Source organism: Entelurus aequoreus, linkage group LG10, assembly GCF_033978785.1.
Source record: "Entelurus aequoreus isolate RoL-2023_Sb linkage group LG10, RoL_Eaeq_v1.1, whole genome shotgun sequence".
Taxonomy (NCBI): Eukaryota; Metazoa; Chordata; class Actinopteri; order Syngnathiformes; family Syngnathidae; genus Entelurus; species Entelurus aequoreus.
Window position 1 is genome coordinate 19,894,657 of NC_084740.1, and position 24,245 is coordinate 19,918,901.

Below are 24,245 nucleotides of genomic sequence, written 5' to 3' on the forward strand. Positions count from 1 at the left end.
CTATTCCGCCCATAAAACCCAATAAAAAAAACAGGTTTAAGGTAGTGTAATGCCTCCACACACACGCACACGCACACACGCACACACACACTCACCGAGTCAGCATGAAACTCAAGCCGTGGGACTGGACAGAAGGAAGTAGACAGCATTTGCTAGCTGTTCTTTTCTTCCGCTTCAGCAGACTTATGGAGCGTAATGACTGACAGCAAGAGAAGTATTTACAGTATGAATCAAAGGAGGAGGCAGAAGACGGTGGGGAGGAAGGATCGCATGTTTTGGCTGCAGCTGCTAAAACAATCAAGTGCGGAGGTGGGACACAGAGGAGGACCAAGGGTCTTACTGGCCTCCTTCCGCTATCTCCTCTTCTATCTTTTGTTTAAGATCTACCACTACTGTGCCTCCTCCCCCAGTGCTGAGATGTCCATCAGTGATCCGTGCTGTATAAACTGCACGATCCCTCCTCTGCTTGTATCCTGGACTGCAATATGCTTGAAGGACACTGTGCTATTGTGGAGAGTCACACAGGACAACAGAGGAACGTAATGCATGCACACATTATTATCACAATCACGTAACATAGTGGGACCTCTAAAACTATGCCTCCAAAGGCGCACACCATTTTGACAGAGAAGAATGAAGGTCCCCAGTAAGATTAAGACCAATTTCAACCAAGAGGAAGCAGTGCAATAATTGAAGACTGTGGTCAAAAATACTGCAGCAAACATTAGCATGTGTGTTTTTGTCTTTTCGTGACATATAGTCAAGGCCAAAAGTGTACATATACTACCGTTCAAAAGTTTGGGGTCACCCAAACAATTTTGTGGAATAGCCTTCATTTCTAAGAACAAGAATAGACTGTCGAGTTTCAGATAAAAGTTCTCTTTTTCTGGCCATTTTGAGCGTTTAATTGACCCCACAAATGTGATGCTCCAGAAACTCAATCTGCTCAAAGGAAGGTCAGTTTTGTAGCTTCTGTAACGAGCTAAACTGTTTTCAGATGTGTGAACATGATTGCACAAGGGTTTTCTAATCATCAATTAGCCTTCTGAGCCAATGAGCAAACACATTGTACCATTAGAACACTGGAGTGATAGTTGCTGGAAATGGGCCTCTATACACCTATGTAGATATTGCACCAAAAACCAGACATTTGCAGCTACAATAGTCATTTACCACATTAGCAATGTATAGAGTGTATTTCTTTAAAGTTAAGACTAGTTTAAAGTTATCTTCATTGAAAAGTACAGCGATTTTCCTTCAAAAATAAGGACATTTCAATGTGACCCCAAACTTTTGAACGGTAGTGTACACTTGTAAAGAACATCATGTCATGGCTGTCTTGAGTTTCCAATCATTTCTACAACTCTTATTTTTTTGTGATAGAGTGATTGGAGCACATACCTGTTGGTCACAAAAAACATTCATGAGGTTTGCTTCTTTTATGAATTTATTATGGTTCTACTGAAAATGTGAGAAAATCTGCTGGGTCAAAAGTATACATACAGCAATGTTAATATTTGCTTACATGTCCCTTGGCAAGTTTCACTGCAATAAGGTGCTTTTGGTAGCCATCTACAAGCTTCTGCTTGAATTTTTGACCACTCCTCTTGACTAAATTGGTGCAGTTCAGCTAAATGTGTTGGTTTTCTGACATGGACTTGTTTCTTCAGCATTGTCCACACGTTTAAGTCAGGACTTTGGGAAGGCCATTCTAAAACTTTCATTCTAGCCTGATTTAGCCATTCCTTTACCACTTTTGACGTGTGTTTGGGGTCATTGTCCTGTTGGAACACCCAACTGCGCCCAAGACCCAACCTCCGGGCTGATGATTTTAGGTTGTCTACCACCACCATGCATTACGGTAGGAATGGTGTTCCTGGGATTAAAGGCCTCACCTTTTCTCCTCCGAACATATTGCTGGGTATTGTGGCCAAACAGCTCAAGTTTTGTTTCATCTGACCACGGAACTTTCCTCCAGAAGGTCTTATCTTTGTCCATGTGATGTCACATGAAAAAGGAGGATTACCTCCAAATTCCTCAGGACAACCTAGAATCATCAGCCTGGAGGTTGGATCTTGGGCGCAGCTGGGTGTTCCAACAGGACAATGACCCCAAACACACGTCAAAAGTGGTAAAGGAATGGCTAAATCAGGCTAGAATTAAGGTTTTAGAATGGCCTTCCCAAAGTCCTGACTTAAACGTGTGGACAATGCTGAAGAACCAAACTTCATGAATGTTTTTTGTGCCCAAGAAGTATGTGCTCCAATCACTGTCGTAAAAAAATAAGAGTTGTAGAAATTATTGGAATCTCAAGACAGCCACGACATTATGTTCTTTACAAGTGTATGTAAACTTTTGACCACGACTGTATATCAGTGCTATTCAACTGGTGGCCAGGGGGTCAAATCTGACCAGGGTGTGACTCCATACTGGCCCCCGATGTCAGTTGAAAACTTGGGGGACAAACACTTTGTAGCAAATTTCTTAAAAACACTAGAGTGCTCCTGTTGAGGAACTTGGACCACTGTAGACTAGGGTTGTTTTGATAACAATATTTTGGTACCGGTACCAAAATGTATTTCGATACTTTTCTAAATAAAGGGGACCACGAAAAAATAATTTCTCCAAGTGTGACATCACACGCTAAAAAATGCTGGGTTATTTTGCTAACCCAATTCATGAGTTGCGAGTGTTGGGTTAAATTTTGGAGTTATTTTTATGAAGAGCAATCCATTTTTGGGGTTGTAAGGGTATTATTTTAACAACATTTCTGGGTTTTCAAAACTATGGACCAGTTTTGGGTTGTTTTTCAATGAGTAACACATTTTTGGGTTAAAGGCTTTTTTTATTAAAAAATTACTTTTTTCTTGAAGGGAATTTGATGAAGGATTAATCTCATTAACATTATTTACAATCACACATCTTATGTACATGAACATATTTGAGCATGAACTACTATACACGGCAATTCTTGTAAAAAAAAAAAAAGTCATTCATATCTTGCTTTTGAGTATATTTTAATGGAATAAGTGATCAGTAGTTGGGAAGGAGTAAGACAAACCAGCAGTAAAATGTATAATTTTTAACCAACTATTGGGTCAAGGAGTGCTAAATTGCGCAACCCAATTGTTGGGTTTGGAAAAACCCAACATTGTAGTGAGCATAACTCAGCTTCTGTGTTAAATAAATTCAACCCAATAGTTGCGTTATGAATCAACCAACATTGAGTTAGCATAACTCAGCTTTTGTGTTAAATAAATTCAACCCAATAGTTGGGTTATGAATCAACCAACATTGTAGTGAGCATAACTCAGCTTTTGTGTTAAATAAATTCAACCCAATAGTTGGGTTATGAATCAACCAACAGTGAGCATAACTCAGCTTTTGTGTTAAATAAATTCAACCCGATAGTTGGGTTATGAATCAACCAACATTGAGTTAGCATAACTTAGCTTTTGTGTTAAATAAATTCAACACAATAGTTGGGTTATGAATCAACCAACATTGAGTTAGCATAACTCAGCTTCTGTGTTAAATAAATTCAACCCAATAGTTGGGTTATGAATCAACCAACATTGTAGTGAGCATAACTCAGCTTTTGTGTTAAATAAATTCAACCCAGTAGTTGGGTTATGAATCAACCAACAGTGAGCATAACTCAGCTTTTGTGTTAAATAAATTCAACCCGATAGTTGGGTTATGAATCAACCAACATTGAGTTAGCATAACTTAGCTTTTGTGTTAAATAAATTCAACCCAATAGTTGGGTTATGAATCAACCAACATTGTAGTGAGCATAACTCAGCTTTTGTGTTAAATAAATTCAACCCAATAGTTGGGTTATGAACCAACCAACATTGAGTTAGCATAACTCAACTTTTGTGTTAAATAATTCAACCCAATAGTTTGGTTGGGAATAACCCAACATTAAGTTATCATAACTCAACTTTTTGGTTAAATAATTCTACGCAAAAGTTGGGTTGAAAAAATGAATCCAAAATGTTGAGTTAATATAACTCAAATAAGGGGTTTGTCCTTTTCTGAACCAGCTGTCGGGTTAAAATTGGGTTAATATTGAACCCAACATTTTTTAGTGTGCATGAGCAACAAAGGTATTAAAATATGGCACCGTTTCATTTTACGTGCATTTATACCGAACTAATTTAGTCGGTGCCTATAAAAGTACTGAAGTAGGTAAACATCCCTAACCTGGACACAAGACTTAATATTTTATGATGGTTTGACAGTAGAACATATTTTTCCATTCGCTATCATTTTCCTAATACATACAAATTAGACTAGACTTAGACTTTGACTTCCTTTTTATTGTCATTCAAATTTGAACTTTACAGTACAGATAAGAACGAAATTTCGTTACATTAGCTCATGGTAGTGCAGGATAAAAAAGCAATAAGGTGCATGTATAAATAAATAAATAGGTTACTGTACAGATAAATACATTGCACTTTTTCATATGCATCCACGTTTATGGATGTATGTTATATTGTCTTTTTTATTCCAGCTTGTTAATCCATTTTGGGGGGAGTTGAGGGGATAATTATGATGGATCACGGGCAACCAGCAAAGCCCCACTCTGTCAAGGTTTGGTTTTTTTTTGCATGTATTTCCTTTATTTTTGTGTAAAATAAAAGCGTGAACAAAAGGTTGGAATATAGTTTTGTCGAGTGCACAGTCTCACGTGGTTTGCATTTGTTTTAATTGCTGCATGTGAGCAGCATGCCCGCAGTGATTGGCTAATGAGCATGATTGGTTATGTCGTGTGCTCACCCCAGGGAATTTTACATTTTCGGACATGTTTTGTAAGACAACAAACACACACACACACAAACACACACACACGCAGAGAGAGAGAGTGAGCTAGCAGCACACTAAGTACAATACAAGGAGACACATCACTGTGAATTCATTAATGTGGAGTTTTAATAAGATGTCAATAAAACTTGGGGTTACGTGTGGACTCAGGACATTTAAAGACACAATAAAACAACTGACTGAAAACTAACTGTAGTTATGGTTTACAATTTACTTATTTATTTTCAAAAGAGGGAGTCATACTCAATTACACTCACCTAAAATATGCCAGACAGAATTTGCTGGACAAGAAACAGAAGCAGAGGTCACCAGTAATAACCTCCTTTACCCTTATAAGTGCAGCCGCTCTCTGACCTTTGACCTGACCGCTGCTGATAACCCCCTGATGCCATTGGTTAGGAACGTTTGACAGCACGAGACCAGCGGGAAGGCAAAACGATCCCGACATGGACACACACACTATTCCACAGAGTCTAATCCATGTTTTTTGTGTACAAACTAAAACTTGGAGTCCCCACCATACACGTCAATCTATCCGTGACAAAACACACATGAAGACACGCAGCTTTTCGCCATCGTTGCACAAATCTCAAATTAGCATGACCTCCGCCGCAGGCATATGGCAGCCAGCGATAAAAGGACGCAGCAGCGTGTGGAGACGCACATTCCAACGTCGACTTCCATTTCCTGTCGCTCTGACACCCACCATGTCTAACTAATTCTGCAGATGACCCAAGACTCCCTCAAATACAGTACAACATAACACCTATGTACTCTGCGATGGCTGGAGTACACCTGCATTTGATCACATTCTGCCTTTTACATATCTCACAAAAGTAAAGACAAATGCTTCAGAAGCTAAACTTGGATATACTTTAGTGTTAAACTCAAGGCTCGGGGGCCAGGCCTGCCCCGACACGTCATTTCATGTGGCCCGCGAAAGCCTGGAAATAATGTGGATACTTCATCTTTCTTACTAAATGTTTTCATTGTTTCTATACTGACAGAAAAAAATGTATGTAATACATGAAATTTCAAATGTTTTAAATTTTGATGGATATACAAATTAGTGTTGTCCCGATACCAATATTTTGGTACCGTACCAGTACCAACATTATTTTGATACTTTTCGGTACTTTTCTAAATAAAGGGGACCACAACATTTTTTTTTTTTGGCATTATTTTAACAAAAAATCTTAGGGTACATAAAACATATGTTTATTATTATTTTTTTAACATTTTTATTTATTTTTTTTTAAAAATTTTTATTTTTTTTTTATTTCTATTTTTTTTATAATGTCCTGCCCAGCTTCTCGGGCAAATCATATAGCAGATGTAGATGCCCATATCGGCTGTTCAGATTTACTTTACAAAAGAGAAGTGTAGGATACTTCTCTTGTTGCCTTACTTGTATTTTGACTTTATTAAATGTATTTATATTATCATTTGGTGTAGCCGGGCCGGAGCAGGAGGGGATAGAAAGAGAGAAAAAGGAAGACAGAGGGGGGAATTGTGGGGACAAGAGGGGGATTAGACAGAGAGACAAAAACAACAACAGCAAACACAACAACAACAACAACAACAACAACAACAACAACAGAGCAACATCAGCAAATACGACATGTACAAATATGATGGTAAAAGTAATAGCAAATAAGCAGTTAGCGAAAATTTAAAAAAAAAATACAGAAATGACAATGAGCATTATTACACTAAAAATGGAGCAATATGAATACCAATAGAAATAGTGCTATTGATAATAAACAATACCAGTACTTTACCTTTATTATCAACAATACAATTGTTCAAATGCAACAATACATATACATAATGATAACTTGAGATACGAAAGAATGCAGAAAAATGGAGGGGAAGAAAGAGAAGCAACCTACATTAACCTTGTAGATTGTTTTAGTAACAATAGGTTAAGCTTTGTCAGTGTGCCATGTGTTATACCCAGTTTACCCTACATATGTTTATTATTGCAATTTAGTCCTTAAATAAAATAGTAAAAATACTACAAAACTTTTCTTTTAGTAGTAAGTAAACAAACAAAGACTCCTAATTAGTCTGCTGACATATGCAGTAACATATTGTGTCATTTATCTACCTATTATTTTGTCAACATTATTAAGGAAAAATGGTAGGAAATAAATTATTAATCTACTTGTTCATTTACTGTTAATATTTGCTTACTTTCTCTTTTAACATGTTCTATCTACACTTCTGTTAAAATGTAATAATCACTTATTCTTCTGTGTTTGAGTCTTTACATTAGTTTTGGATGATACCACAAGTTTGGGTATCAATCCGATACCAAGTCGTAACAGTATCATACATTGGTCATATTCAAAGTCCTCATGTGTCCAGGGAATGTATTTATTAATATAAATTTAAAAGAACGATCTGATGCCAAAAAATATTGACGTAATCATAGTAGTATCGACTAGATACGCTACTGTACTTGGTATCATTACAGTGGATTTTAGGTGTAGACCGGTACGTTTCAGAGGCGGTATAGTACCGAATATGATTCATTAGTATCGCGGTACTATACTAATACCAATATACCGTACAACCCTTATACAAATATTCAGTTGTTATTGGTATGAATCTTTGGGCACCTCGCCATTCGATTCCGATTCTCGGGGTGAGGATTTGATTCATAATCGATACTCGATTCAACGCGATTCTCGATTCAAACTGATTTTTGCAATGTATTATTTGGTATGATAATAACAACACCTTAACAAAGCAGCTTACAGGTTACAAAACCTCCTATGACACATATGTGCACCGAGTAACGATAGAGATGGCTTAAATTGTATTTAATCTTTTTTAAATAATTTGTCCAAAAAAATAAAATAAATTCGACTTTTGAAAATTACTAAAAAAATCAGGATTCCAATGTGATAAAAAAACATTTTTAGAACCCCTAATTATTATATACCGTAGGATAGTTTGTAAAAATAACAATAAATATTTAATATCTGCTTGTCACCTTGACTTACAAAGCAAGTTATCCATCAATTCGTACGTACAACACTCAAATAACCAAATGCATAGGCAATAATATAATGATTATACTTTTATATTCTTACATTCACTGTTACAAACGGCCCTCATAGGGCAGCCATGACTGCGATGTGGCCCTCCATGAAAACAAGTTCCACACCCCTGCTTTAGAGTAGTCTATACAGCTTGTATAGCAGTATAGATGTACTGAGGGGTGTTCAGGTGGAGGGGTAAGTGGGGCTGTTGTACCCCAAGCAACAGCGGTTTATTTCTTTCTGTCATTTAAAGGGGAACTGCACTTTTGTTGGAATGTTGCCTATCGTTCACAAACATTATGAAAGGCATGGCGACGGATGGATTTGTTTTTAATGCATTCTTAATATTAAATAAACATAAATAAAAGTCTGCTAACAGCGGAGCCAATGGGAGCTCCACTATGCCGCCAATAAAACCCGATAAATAACCATTGAAAAAGCGCCAACAATACTCAATTTACATTTTGTGACTTAAATATTAACCAAGTATTAGTGATATTGTTATGGAAGCTGCTTTTATACCCAATCATGGCACCCACCTGTTCCCAAATAGCCTGTTCACCTGTGTGATGTTCCAAATAAGTGTTTGATGAGCATTCCTCAACTTTCTCAGTCTTTTTTGCCACTTGTGCCAGCTTTTTTGAAACATGTTGCGGGCATCAAATTCCAAATGAGCTAATATTTGCAAAAAATAACAAAGTTTACCAGTTCGAACGTTAAGTATCTTGTCTTTGCAGTCTATTCAATTGAATAAAAGTTTAAAATGATTTGCAAATCATTGTATTCTGTTTTTATCTACCATTTGCACAATGTGACAACTTCACTGCTTTTGGCTTTTGTACTATCTGATGAAAATGACTCAACTTATCCATTATTGTCTAAATATCTGGCAACACAAGTGAGCAGCCACATAATAGTGGGTGGCGTGGCTCGGTTAGTAAGGCGGCCGTGCCAGCAACTTGCGGGCTCTAGGTTCGATCCCCGCCTCCGCCATTCTAGTCACTGCCGTTGTGTCCTTGGGCAAGACACGTTACCCACCTGCTCCCAGTGCCACTCACACTGTAGCTTAAAGATGTAGATAATGGGTTTCACTATGTAAAGCACTTTGAGTCTCTAGAGAAAAACGCTATATACTGTAAATATAATTCACAAATTCACAAACAGTGGATGTGGTGGTGTTAGCGTCACTGTCTATAGGGCTGCACGAGTGCTGCCAGTGTGCTTCCAAGCTGTGCATCCCCATGGAGTTATGCTGAACTATGCACATATCAACTAACAGTGATGGAACCTGGTTTACTTGAATGCACGTCATTTATTTGCGGACAGTTTTATCCAAAGTATAGTTAGTAAGGTGTTTTTTAAAATGAGTCAGAGTGTCCTCACTCATCTTTGCAGCGACATATGCATTGATCTGACTGCTGACTGTTAAACAACCTACGGCGCCTTTCAGGTAACCAACCACCGTGAAGCTAAAGGAGCATGTACAGTCAGAATAAATTGCGTAAAAAATGTGTGTATACAATTAATGCGATAGTTTTTTGCTCTTTTATTTTTGACAACCTGACTTTTCACCGTTGAACTGGACATCCCCTTTCAATAAATGTTTCACATGTGTAGGATCTTTACACTAAATATGGCTATAATAAAGTATTTTTCATTAATTACCCATGTTTTACAAAATAACCTACAGAACGATGAAATTTACAATACATTAAGTCATGCGAAGATGTCGAAAATCTACTTGTATAGCGTTATCTACTTTAACAGTTATATAGAGTGCATCCGCAAAGTATTCACAGGGCTATACTTCTTCCACATTTTGTTATGTTACAGCCTTATTCCAAAATTCAATAAATTCATTTTTTTCCCTCAAAATTCTACATACAATACCCCATAATGACAATGTGAAGAATTTTTTTTAAACTGCATATTTCTTAAAAATAAAACAATTTCATGTGTATAAGTATTCACAGCCTTTATTCAATACTTTGTTGATGCATGTTATGCAGCAATTACAGCCTCAAGATTTTTTCAATACCATGCCATAAGCTTGGCACACCTATATTTGGGCAGTGTCGCCCATTCCTCTTTGCAGGACCTCTCAAGCACCATCAGGTTGGATGGGAAGCGTTGGTTTTCATCCAGGATGTCTCTGCACATTGCTGCATTTATCTTTCTCTCTATCCTGACTAATCTCTCAGTCTCCGAAAAACATCCCCAGACCATGATGCTGCCACCAACATGCTTTACTTAGGGAATAGTATTGGCCTGGTGAAGAGAAGTGCCTGGTTTCCTCCAAACATTCACACCAAACAGTTACATTTCTGGCTCATCAGACCAGATACTTTTGTCTCTCGTGCTCTGAGAGTCTTTCTGGTGCATTTCGGCAAACTATTTACTAAGAAATGTCTTCTGTCTGGCCACTCTACCGTACAGACCTGATTGGTGGATTGGAAGGTTCTCCTCTCTACCCAGAGGAATGTTGTAGCTCTGACAGAGTGACCATCGGGTTCTTGGTCACCTCCCTGACTGGACTAAGATGAATGCAGCAATGTACAGAGACATCCTAGATAAAAATCCAAGCTTCCCATCCAACCTGATGGAGCTTGAGAAGTGCTGCAAAGAGGAATGAGGGAAACAGCCCAAAGATAGGTGTGCCAAGCTTGTGGCATCAATACATCAAAAAAGTATTAAGCAAAGGCTTTGAACACTTATGTACATGTGATTTATTTAGTTTTTTAGCTGTGCTAAATCTAAAAAATAAAAATAAAATTATATTGTCATTATGGAGTATTGTCTGTAGATGAATTCATTCCATTTTGGTATAAGGCTGTAATATTAAAAAATGTGGAAAAAGTGAAGCGCTGTGAATACTTTCCAGAAGGTAGCTGCATAACCAGGAAATAATCCACATTATCCAATTTTTTTTTTTTGCAAATGGCTCGCCATAACACTGGCACATGGATTTTGTGACACCATGAAGCAGACACTGGGCCAACATGGTAATGGACTCAAACTGACATGTTTCATGTTTCACAACAAACAAGCACAATAATAGGAGAAATATAACCTTCGAGGAAAATCTAATCTCAAACATTTTTATGCATGTGCCACACTTAAAACCTTTAGCATATCCGTATGTGGAATTAAATGATGGAATGGATTAAGCAAAGAAATTAAACAAAACACCGATATGATTCAGTTAAAGAGACTGTTTAAACTACAAGCATTCACAAAGGACACAGAACAATAATTATGATGAACATTGTTGCGTCAGACCAGTCTTCCTCTCAGGGAATAAAAGTCACTGGTCAATCCCAAATTATTTTGGATGACATATATGTTGAGTAAGAAGGACCATCAAGACAGAATAGCAATATTACCAAGTTTTACTAAAGCTTTAGGAGACCAGCCTTACAATGCGTTAATAGCGGCATCTAGAAACAGTCTAAAAATCAAACGGAAAGAGTCATCTTATTTAGTAAGAAAACAGCTCCACCCGCCCCGAAAGAAATACGGCCTTATTGTTCTAAACAGATAAGGTAAAAAAGGGAGTACATTATTAGGGTTGCAAAATTCCGGGAATATTCAAAGTGGGAAACTTTCCATGGGAATTAACGGGAATATATGGGAATTAACGGGAATAAACATTGAATGCAACATGCTAGATCTTGCAGCATGATTATTAGCTAAAACAACCTGATTTAATGCAAATTCAGTAGACTTTCAACCCTGGACTGTGCATTCCTCCATCACATGTGCAGTACATTCTTCCATCACATGCACAGATAATTCCCAGCATGCTACACACTACAGGCCACACTAGTATTTGAGTCCAAGGACTTCATCCAGTCAGGTAAGTTTTGATGATATTACTGGGGTAAATATATTTGATCTATGGTATTTAAGTTTACTAGAGGTGTAATTGCTTGTTACTGTATGACTGTAGACTACTCCAGCAGACTTCCACTCAAGCTAGCTAGCTGTTCCTGTACTTGTTAAATTATATTTCTCCATTAGCCGTGATGCTAATTTTCTCTATGTTAAATCCCATTCACTTATGCTAACAACGTTATCGATCCGAATTGACCTTTTTTGTGATCTGTAAAGTTCAACTACCAAATACTAAATCAAAAGGTGTAGTTTCCTCTGCCTTCTGTTCTGCTAGCCATTCTGTTGTCATACAAGAATGTAGGTTATAGTTTGATTTAGCATGCTGATTGAGTGTTCATTTATTCATCTAGCCTATTTCTATTCATTTGTGCAGCAGTAAAATATTTTTAAAGACTACTCCAATTGTTTAGCTGACTATGTATATCTGTGTGTGGCATTGCATTAGTGTTCTACAAGCTTCTCATCTTATTCTACAGAATAAGATGGACGGTGTCCGACTTTGAATAATCAAAAAATGGTAAACATTTCCAAACTTCCTGAGCTTAAAGGCCTACTGAAATTAATTGTTTTAATTTAAACGGGGATAGCAGATCCATTCTATGTGCCATACTTGATCATTTCGCGATATTGCCATATTTTTGCTGAAAGGATTTAGTAGAGAACATTGACGATAAAGTTCGCAACTTTTGGTCGCTGATAAAAAAAAGCGTTGCCTGTACCGGAAGTAGGGTTGGGTATCGAGTATCGAGTATCGATTGGAACCGGGACTAACTTTCCGATTCTCCCGGAATCGTTCAAAAGTTTAAATTTCGATTCCTATTTTCGATACGAGTCCGCCGACCGGAAAAAAATATGTCCGCCGAACCAGAAGAAGAAGCCGCTGAACACCAACGAAGAAGCGCCCACCGCCGGAAGTGTTAGCATAGCCGAGCGAGTCAGTCAAGCTCAAGCATGGATAGCGGGCGTCGGCGGTCGAAAGTGTGGCTTTACTTCACAAAAAAAAATGAAATAACCGCGAAATAACAGAGCTCCATGTCCATCAAGAAACGAGTGGAGAGAGAGCTGCAGATGTACCAGGACGTTCCACCGATACTTATGTCTGACGACCCTGCTGCATGGTGGTGGAACCAACAAAAGACTTATCCTTTGCTGTCATATCTCGCTTTCTCCTATTTATGAGTTCAAGCTTCTTCCACACCCAGCGAACGTGTATTTTCCACAGCAGGAGACACTATCTGTCCAGAACGCTCACGCATCCTGCCTGAGAAGGCGGATATGGTCATTTTCCTAAACAAGAACTGTCTCTGATTTTATACTGTACCTGCTGCTAATCTGGACTGGGTTTTGCAAGTTGTTTCTTATTGTTTATTTGCTTTTCTGCACCAGGTTAGCCCATCAGTGGGAGCACGGTAACATTTTTAAGTACCTGCAGCATCATACACTTGTGTGTGTAAATGTGTTTTCATGAGGTTTCCTGCAGCATCATACACTTATGTGTAAAGGTGTTTTCATGAGGTTTCCTGCAGCATCATACACTTATGTGTAAATGTGTTTTCATGAGGTTTCCTGCAGCATCATACACTTATGTGTAAAGGTGTTTTCATGAGGTTTCCTGCAGCATCATACACTTGTGTAAATGTGTTTTCATGAGGTTTTCAAAAATAAAGCTCTCTTGAGGAAAGTGTACCCCTGGGAAAATGTATTCATAATTTATAATATTTATATTCAAGTTCATAGATTTGATATTTATATTCTAGTTGAAAACAGCCCTGTGAGGAATTTATAGTAAAGTTCATAAAAAGTTAATAGAATTAAAATTGATGGAGAATGTCAGACTATTTCATTCAGAAAGACTGTAGGTTAGCTAGCTCATTTAAAATATCTAAGGCTGCAGCTAACGATTATTTTTCTATCGATTAATCTATAGATTATTTTTTCGATTAATCGGTTAATCTATAGATTATTTTTTCGATTAATCTATAGATTATTTTTCCTTTTACCGATTATTTTTTTATTCAAAATGAAGATGAAAAAATAAATGTAAGCCCGTTTTTTCAAAAGGCATGGCTTTTATTTACAAAAAAAAAGAAGTATGGCCACTCAGTCAACATTGACAACAACATGACTAAATATTCTGTAACAATGTAAACATTTAAAACTTTTAACATTTAACAAAATTAAAAGTAGCTTATATGCTTTTTAATGTGCAAATATAAAAGTCAACATCCAGTGCAAATCTTAATATTCTGCAATAGTATAAGCATTTCAAAAGTAAAAGTATTGCTTATTTTGCTTTAAAATGTGCAAAAATAAAGATAAACATCCAATACAAAAAAGTGCAAAACGAAATATTCTGTAACAACAGTGTAAACATTTCAACAAAAGTGAAAGTATTGCTTATTTGCTAAAATGTGCTAAAATAAAGATAAACATCCAATACAAAAAAGTGCCAATCTAAATATTCTGGAGCACTGTAAACATTAAGTATTGCTTTTAAAATGTGCAAAATAAACATCCAGTCCAACACAGTACACAATAACCAATTCTACTCATTCCAGTGAGTGACTAACAGTTGTAATGCAGAAAGGTTAGCATGTCTACTTGCTTTGGTTCTTTTCTTGTTTACAATATTCCCAGCAGCTGAAAATAGGCGCTCAGAAGGGGTCGATGTGGCTGGAACTGAGAGCTAATTAGCCTTCACCTCAAGCCAGGATTGCGAGTGAGCTGAGCTGCAGTTTAAGTTTCTAGAAGGTCAACGGGCTCATAGTGATGTTACTAGTAGTTGACTGGGAGGTGTTTATTATCATTTGGGGAGAGTCCGCTGCCTGATGCTCACCTGCTAAACACCTATCTGCTCCACGCTGAAGCGCTGACTACATGCACTCTGAATACACACTGCTGATTGGCTGATAATGCTTCGTGTGTACCAATCAGATGGTTGTGTGGGTGGGACAGTGCTGCGTGTGTACCAATCAGATGGTTGTGTGGGTGGGACAATGCTGCGTGTGTACCAATCAGATGGTTGTGTGGGTGGGACAATGCTGCGTGCTGAGACAGAGGCAGACGGAGCAAAGCAGCTTGTTAAGACTTTTGCTTTAGCTTAGAAACTCGTTCGGTACACCCCCGTACCGAACCGAAAGCCCCGTACCGAAACGGTTCAATACAAAACACGTACCGTTACACCCCTAGCAGATACAAATGACACATTCATGTTTTTGTGTAATGATGACAACGTATATTCGCGCGGACGATTGACTAGTTGATGGTTTTCTTTTCAAATGTTCGTTCATAGCCGTTGTGCTGCTATGATAGGCCATTTCCGCTCGACACAGTGTGCATACAACAACATTATTAGGCCGTTTATTGAAATACTCCCACACTTTTGACCCCTTTTGGAATGCTTTTCCCCCCTCGCTCGCACCGCTCGCATCGTCTTCTTTGATCGTCTGCTTTGCGCTTCGCCATGACGGTAGTGTGACGTCATTATGCGACGCGTCGACGCCCAAAAACGGCGTCGACGTATTTACGTAACCGATGACGTCGACTACGTCGACGCGTCGTTTCAGCCTTAAAAATATCCTAAACTTTTTTTTGACCCTGCCTCTTAAAAGAATCGGAATCGAGAATCGGAATCGTCAGGAATCGGGATCGAAACAAAGAATCGGAATCGGAATTGGAATCGTTCGAATTCAAACGATACCCAACCCTAACCGGAAGTAGCGTGACGTCGCAGGTTGAAGGGCTCCTCACATTTCCCCATTGTTTACACCAGCAGCGAGAGCGATTCGGACCGAGAAAGCGACGATTACCCCATTAATTTGAGCGAGGATGAAAGCTATGTGGATGAGGAACGTGAGAGTGAAAGACTAGAGTGCAATGCAGGACGTATCTTTTTTCGCTCTGACCGTAACTTAGGTAAAAGGGCTCATTGGATTCCACACTTTCTCCTTTTTCTATTGTGGATCATGGATTTGTATTTTAAACCACCTCGGATACTATATCCTCTTGAAAATGAGAATCGAGAACGCGAAATGGACATTCACAGTGACTTTTATCTCCACGACAATAATGAACAACAATGAAGCACTTTAGCTACGGAGCTAACGTGATAGCATCGTGCTTAAATGAAGATAGAAACAAAAGAAATAATCCCCTGACTGGAAGGATAGACAGAAGATCAACAATACTACTATCAGAAGACACCGAACCAAACCCTGGACCTGTAACCACACGGTTAATGCTGTGCCGCCTGTCGAAGCCTAGCAATGCTGTTGCTAACGACGCCATTGAAGCTAACTTAGCTACGGGACCTCGTCAGAGCTATGATAAAAACATTAGCGCTCCACCTACGCCAGCCCTCATCTGCTCATCAACACCCGTGCTCACCTGCGTTCCAGCGATCGACGGCGCGACGAAGGACTTCACCCGATCATCGATGCGGTCGGCGGCTAGCGTCGGATAGCGCGTCTGCTATCCAAGTCAAAGTCCTCCTGGTTGTGTTGCTGCAGCCAGCCGCTAATACACCGATCCCACCTACAGCTTTCTTCATTGCAGTCTCCATTGTTCATTAAACAAATTGCAAAAGATTCACCAACACAGATGTCCAGAATACTGTGGAATTTTGAGATGAAAACAGAGCTTTTTGCATTGGATTCAATGGGTTCCGAATACTTTCGTTTAACTATTGACATCACACGCATACGTCATCATACATAGACGTTTTCAACCGGAAGTTTAGCGGGAAATTTAAAATTGCACTTTATAAGTTAACCCGGCCGTATTGGCATGTGTTGCAATGTTTAGATTTCATCATTGTTATATAAACTATCAGACTGCGTGGTCGGTAGTAGTGGGTTTCAGTAGGCCTTTAACTTCCCGTGGTAAATTTCCAGAAGGTTTCCGGAAATTTACTGGAAACTTTCCACCCCTTTGCAACCCTATACATTATACTCCCGACATTCCAGCACCTTCAAGGTAAGGCACAGAGTTTACTAGCGGACATAAGATACAAGCACAAAGTGTTCACATGGGAAGATATTAGCTGCTTTAAACATGACTATTGATAAAGAAAGAACTATATAAAATATTCTACCATTTGTCCCTTTTGGGGTCGCACCAGGGTACAGCCTTGAACCCTTTTTTTTTTTTAGATAAAGATTATTTATGTATTAAATATTTGTTTAGTTACTATGGTTGATTATTTATTTATTCACTGTTCTGTTACAGAGAACAAAGAAATGGTATCAAATTGCTATGGTATGAAAATGTAGGATTAAATAAGCTCAGCTTCTTCCTACTCCTTTTCGGACGTGCTGCAATGAAACATGTGGAAATATGTGACGCATTACATTGTATCGTATGCATGCTCCACATAAACTGAACTGAACTGAACTGAATAATAAGCACATTTTGCGACAATGTCAATCAAGGTATCATCTTGACAAATGACTTGTACATTCACACTCCAGAGATGCGAAAAGTTGTTTGGGGGTGTATTTTATGTCATGTGTTCCTTTGAAATAAGGCGTCAACTCGCTGGATGGGCCAGTTATGTGCGAGCCCTTTCTGCCTAGCAACAAGTGGCAGTGTGATCATGTGACCAAAACCCTTAAACAATGTTTCAGTTGGGTGTTTTCTGATGATGAGCAAAAAAAGAAAGCAGAATAGAGTACTGCAGTTTTACTCATACGCACGGAGCTGGCAGGACAACAGTAATGTGTTATTACTGGGAGCAGAGAGAAAGTCAATAGCAGGCCCAGAGGAGGCCTTCTAGTGTGGTGTTGCAAGCATGCTCTGTGCCAACACTGGACTTCATGAATGGAGCCTGCTGCTCAATGGCTGACACATACAGCTTGTGCAAGCAGGAGATGAATGGGAGCCACAGTGTGTGTGTGTTCTTGTATTTCTACCCTTCTTGAGACATCAACAAGGAAAAGTAACTTCCATATGAGGACCAGTGAACAAGTTAGGACCGAAATCATGGTCCCAATACAGAAAACCATTGCAATCTAATAGAGAGCCAAATACTAGAGTCTGTGAACATTTCTCCAAAGTCAGGATTTTTTGTTGATTTAATGTGCATAGAAAAGTAAACATAGACAGGTGCAAAGGCAGCAACATATGATAAAAGAAGCTAAAGAAGGGCTTCCCTATTCATCCCCGAAAAAACCCGCCAGGTGATCAGCAGATTTTACGACTTCCGGTGCTGACATAAGACAACCCGCGTCCCATATGTGACCGTTGGATAAACAAATACACTACGGTACTAAGACGATAGTGGCCATTAACAGTTAGCTTCTACAGCTGGGTTGCCCAAAGTGCGGCACAGGGGCCATCTGTGGTCCGTGCTCATTTGTCATCAGCCTTAAGCACATTACTAAAAACGAAAAATAGAGATCTCATTTGCACCCCCCAGTGGGGAAATCTATCAAAACTAGGGTGGTCCCAAAAAGGAGGGATTTTCAAATTGACTGTGTGTCAGTTTTAAAAGTGCTCCCCCTCTGGTCAACATATGAAATAACATGTGTGTGTACAAATTTGAAGTGCTCCCCATGTGGCCAACATATGTAATGACCAGTGTGTGCAAGGAATTTAAATGTGCCCCCTTTGGCCAAAAGTAATTAAAAAGATTTAAAAAATATGTATATGGAGACATACTGTAATAACTTGAAGTAAATAATGAATATTAAAAACCAATTACAAACAAAAACTTCAACAACAACAAAAAACAACTAAAAGCTGTGTTTCTCACACTGTGCTTGGCTTTTTTCTTATAAAATTGGTAACAATTTGTCAAATTCTTTCTGTTTCTGTAATATTGCAATATGCATCCATCCATTTTCTACCGCTTGTCCCTTTCGGGGTTGCTGGAGCCTATCTCAGCTGCAAACGGGCGGAAGGTGGGGTACACCCTGGACAAGTCGCCACCTCATCACAGGGCCAACCCAATATTTTCTCTTAAAATTATTACTTTTTTTTATGTAAAATTATTACTTTTTAATGAAAAATGGTGACATTTGTCATATAAAATTCTGACTTTTATCACAATATTGCCAATTTTTTTGTTGTTCTTGTAAAATAGTGACATCATGACTTTTGTCATAATTTTGCCAAGCAAAATTCCGATTGTTATTATAATATTGCCACAATTTTAAAGTTTTCTTTTAAAATTGTGACTTTTGTCGAGTAAAATGACGACTCTTTTCATAAAATTGCCAACATTTTAAGCTTTTCTTGTAAAATTGCGACTGTCATTGAGTAAAATTCCAATTTTTAACATAACATTGCACAAATGTTCAGTTTTTCTTGTAAAATTTTGACTTGCATTGAGTAAAATTATGACTTATATTATAATACTGCCAAAATTCTAAGTTTTTCTTGTGAAATTGTGACCTTTTTCTTGTGAAATTCCAACTCATGTTTCACAACAAGCTTTTTTATATTTGCATAGTATGTATATATTATTAATGTTTAAATACAAATCTTTATATATCTAGAAAGGGTGGTCCTAAAGAGGTAGGCATTTTTCTGATGTCTCAAGAAGGTAAGAAATACAAGAATGTGTGTGTGTGTGTGTGTGTGTGTGTGTGTGTAAATGGGTTATACTTGTATAGCGCTTTTCTACCTTCAAGGTACTCAAAGCGCTTTGACACTATTTCCACATTCACCCATTCACACACACATTCACACACATGGCGGAAGCTGCCATGCAAGGCCCTAACCACGACCCATCAGGAGCAAGGGTGAAGTGTCTTGCTCAAGAACACAACGGACATGACGAGGTTGGTAGAAGGTGGGGATCGAACCAGTAACCCTCAAGTTGCTGGCACGGCCACTCTCCCAACCGCGCCACGCCGTCTCTATGTGTGTGTGTGTGTGTTTTTGTATCTCTACCCTTCTTGAGACATGAAGAAGTAAAAGTATCTTCCATATGAGGAGGTGTGAACAAGTGATGACATAAATCATGGTCCCAATAACATTGCATCTAATAGACAATGTCTCATTTGCACCCCTGCTGGTGACATCTATCAAAATGAGGGTGGTCCCAAAAAGGAGGGATTTTTTAAATTGACTGTGTCGCTTTTAAAAGTGCTCCCCCTCTGGTCATCATATGAAATAACAAGTGTGTGTAAACATTTTAAGTGATCCCCATCTCTGGTCAACATATGAAATAACAAGTGTGTGTAAGAAATTGAAATGCGCCCTCTTTGGCCAAAATTAATTTAAAAAAAATAAAAAATAACTATGTATATAGAGACATACTGCAATAATTTGAAGTAAACACTGAAGATTAAAAACCAATTACAAACAAACAATAAAAATAAAACATTTACCGTATTTTTCGGACTATAAGTCGCAGTTTTTTTCATAGTTTGACCGGGGGTGCGACTTATAGTCAGGAGCGACTTATGTGTGAAATTATTAACACATTACCGTAAAATATCAAATAATATTACCGTAATTTCCGGACTATAAGCCGCACCTGACTATAAGCCGCACCAGCTAAATTTAGGGGAAAATACAGATTGCTCCGTATATAAGCCGCACCCGACTATAAGCCGCAGGGTTTTGATGTGTAATTACCGTAGAATCAGAATCAGAATCGTTTTATTGCCATTGTTTGAGAATGGGTTCACAAACTAGGAATTTTTCTTGGTGCAAACGTGCGACATAAAACACATATAACACATATTTGTGTGTTATATGTATACTATATATATACTATATATTAGTATACATATAGTATATACTATATATTAGTATATAGGGGTTCCTGCTACCACGGAGGGGATTGTTGGGACAGAGATGACTGTTTGGGAACGCAAAGCGTCCCATTTATTAACAATAAATCTTTCAATCATTCAATCAAACTTTCACATCTTTGACATGGCGAACAGCATTTGTGCAGAGTACAAATAATACAACGGTGCAAAGTAATACAAAGTGCTCGCCTGTACGTTATCAAAATAACCAGCCTACCGGTATATGAAAAGTCAGTCTTTAATCATTGTGTCATCGTCTTCCTCCTGCGTACTAAAACCACCGAAATCCTCTTCGTCGGTGTCGGAGAAGAGCAGGCCGTAAATAAGCCGCACCCTTGTATAAGCCGCAGGGACCAGAACGAGGGGAAAAAGTAGCGGCTTATAGTCCGGAAATTACGGTATTTAGCTCATTCACGTAAGAGACTAGACGTATAAGATTTCATGGGATTTAGCTATTAGGAGTGACAGATTGTTTGGTAAACGTATAGCATGTTCTATATGTTATAGTTATTTGAATGACTCTTACCATAATATGTTACGTTAACATACCAGGCACGTTCTCAGTTGGTTATTTATGCCTCATATAACGTACACTTATTCAGCCTGTTGTTCACTATTCTTTATTTATTTTAAATTGCCTTTCAAATGTCTATTCTTGGTGTTGGGTTTTATCAAATAAATTTCCCCCAAAAATGCGACTTATACTCCAGTGCGACGTATATATGTTTTTTTCTTCTTTATTATGCATTTTCGGCCGGTGCGACTTATACTCCTGAGCGACTTATAGTCCGAAAAATACGGTACTAAAAGCTTACCTTTTTTATATTTGCATAGTATGTATATATTATTAATGTTGTAAACACAAATCTTTATATATATAGAAAGGGTGGTCCTGAAGAGGTAGGGATTTTTCGGAGGTCTCAAGAAGGTAACAAATACAAGTGTGTGTGTGTGTATTCTTGTATTTCTACCCTTCTTGAGACATCAACAAGGAAAAGTATCTTCCATATGAGGAGGTGTGAACAAGTTAGGACCCAAATCATGGTCCCAATAACATTGCATCTAATAGACAATGTCTCATTTGCACCCCTGCTGGTGAAATCTATCATTGTTATTATAATATTGCCACAATTTTAAAGTTTTCTTTGAAAATTGTGACTTTTGTCGAGTAAAATGACGACTCTTTTCATAAAATTGCCAAAATGTTAAGCTTTTCTTGTAAAATTGCGACTGTCATTGAGTAAAATTACAACTTTTATCATAACATTGCACAAATGTTCAGTTTTTCTTGTAAAATTTTGACTTGCCGTTGAGTAAAATTGCGACTTTTATTATAATACTGCCAAAATTCTAAAATGAGGGTGGTCTCAAAAAGGAGGGATTTTTCAAATTGACTGTGTGTCGCTTTTAAAAGTGCTCCCCCTCTGGTCAACATATGAAATAACAAGTGTGTGTAAACATTTTAAATGATCTCCCCTCTGGTCAACATATGAAATAACAAGTGTGTGTAAAAATGTTAAGTGCTCCCCCTCTGGTCAACATATGAAATAACAAGTGTGTGTGTGTGTGTAAGACATTGAAATGCGCCCCCTTTGGCCAAAATTTAAAAAATAACTATTTATATAGAGACATACTGTAATAACTTGAAGTAAATAATGAAGATTAAAAACCAATTACAAACAAAAAAAAAAGTACAAAAATGAAATAAAAACGTACCTTTTTTATATTTGCATAGTATGTATATATTATTAATGTTGTAAATACAAATCTTTATATATCTAGAAAGGGTGGTCCTACAGAGGTCGGCATTTTTCGGAGGTCTCAAGAAGGTAACAAATACTAGAGTGTGTGTGTGTGTGTATTTATGGTATTGATGGTCATTTTCTTTTTTCTCAAACTGAAACAACACCAGACTGCCACCTCAGGAGGACTTTGAAGCCCCTTAAAGCGTAAAGGCTACTAAACGGATTATTAGCCAAGACCCCCCCCCCCCCACGGTCGTTTTTAGTGCGACCTTCTTCACAGCCAGTCACACAAAGAATAGTAGCATTCAAAGTGACGGCATAGTGTTTCTTTCCCAGCATAACAAAGCTCCTCATTACTATCCTCCATCACGCAGCACCTCCACGGAGGATGCTGACCGACAGCGGGCTCACCTCAGTGCGGGATTGTTGTCATGATGACACCGCCGGTGGACACCATTCCGCTCCGTCACTCCTGTTCGGGTTCGAACATTCTCGCCCGTTCGCCCCCGGAAACGCCTTCTTGTTCACGCCTGGAGTCCGCCAGTGTTCTCCATCTCCATCCCCGCAGAGACTGCTAGCTGCACCCTGCTGCCGCCGCCGCCTTCCCTCCGCTCCGCCGAGCACAGACAAGCTAGCAGGAGGGAGGCGACGAACATCTTCCGGTTTGCCCTTTCACCCTAAAAGGGATAACGTGTGAAATTCGCTTACTACGTACGATACGTTGCTTCTATTTTACGTAGTAGAGTCAATATATCGAACTGACGTCATCGGCCCACTTGTGCCGCTTCTCAACTGCCTACATGCTTGCTCAAAACTAAGCCATGTGCTTTTGTTTTGAAAGTGTTGTCATTGTCTGTATGTTTTTAGCTCGTTACTGTGATTACAAGGAGCAGGGGTTCCAAAATGCTCTTTTACTTTGGACAAATGAACTACTTTTTAAAAACTTCCAAAATGAAGAGGAAAAAAATCAAAAGGCATGACATGAGTAGACAAACGTGGACAACTTTAAACTATTTCAATACAACTGTTGCTATGTGCGGATGGAAAATTAGCACCCTTGCTATAATCAGATATTTCTTTCTTTCTTTATTTTTTGAATTTTATAAACCTTTATTATAAACTGCAACATTTACAAACAATCGAGAAATAATAATATTCAAAATAAGTTCAAAAACAGTACAAATCAGCGCCAGGGGGTTGTAAACTCAGTAAAGTAACTACAATAGAATGCAATATACATACATACATACATACCAGTGACGTGCGGTGAGGTTCATGGCTGGTGAGGCACTGACTTCATCACAGTCAGATTTACAAACATATGAACCCTAAAGAGTATCTTATTCACCATGTGATTGGCAGCAGTTAACGGGTTATGTTTAAAAGCTCATACCAGCATTCTTTACACATACAAACTGTAGCACACAAAAAAACACATTTAATAAAAAAAACATTATTATGGTCTTACCTTTCTTGCTGGACATCCACACAGCCAGCCTTTGCGTGTGTACCACACCGTTTGAAAAGAACGGGTCTTCTGTCCCGAAGTCAAAAGCAAACCTTTTAGCTCCAACGTTGGTCTACCTTAATTTATTACTTCCTGCTTCGATTGAAAGTCCAGTTTAGAAAACTGTTTTATTTTACATATGTAATCCTCCATGTTTTTAACAAAAGTTCAGGCGAGAGGAAATAAACAATCGCTGCACTTGACTTGCTAATTGATGCTTGTTCTCACTTCTTCTGCGGCCGAGGAATGATCTCTGGGATCACTACCGCCCTCTACCACCAGGAGGCCGGATTACTGCAAGCCTCAGCCAGTAAGTCTTTTGCAGCAGTTTTATGAATGCTCAGCAAAAAAATATGTTACACACATATAGTTTTTGACAAAATACACTGTACATTATATACCTCAGCTAACTAAACTATGCCATAGTTTAGTTAGCTGATATAATTCATATAGC

General features: G+C 38.3%; 1 protein-coding gene across 2 annotated transcripts in view; it reads right to left on the bottom strand.

Annotated features, from left to right (window-relative positions):
• Window positions 1-22,910, bottom strand: part of LOC133658340 (SH2B adapter protein 2) — a 69,926-nt gene extending 47,016 nt beyond the window's left edge. The window contains exon 1 of one of the 2 annotated variants that reach the window (XM_062060252.1): window positions 22,696-22,910. Coding sequence is in view for 1 of the 2 variants with exons in the window: in XM_062060251.1 (XP_061916235.1) it covers window positions 96-106 (11 nt within the window). In the remaining variant the exon portion in view is untranslated. Of the gene's footprint in view, window positions 1-95; window positions 218-22,695 lie in introns of those variants that run through there. The other variant, XM_062060251.1, reaches the window with a different exon arrangement.
• Window positions 22,911-24,245: the final 1,335 nt, after the last annotated feature.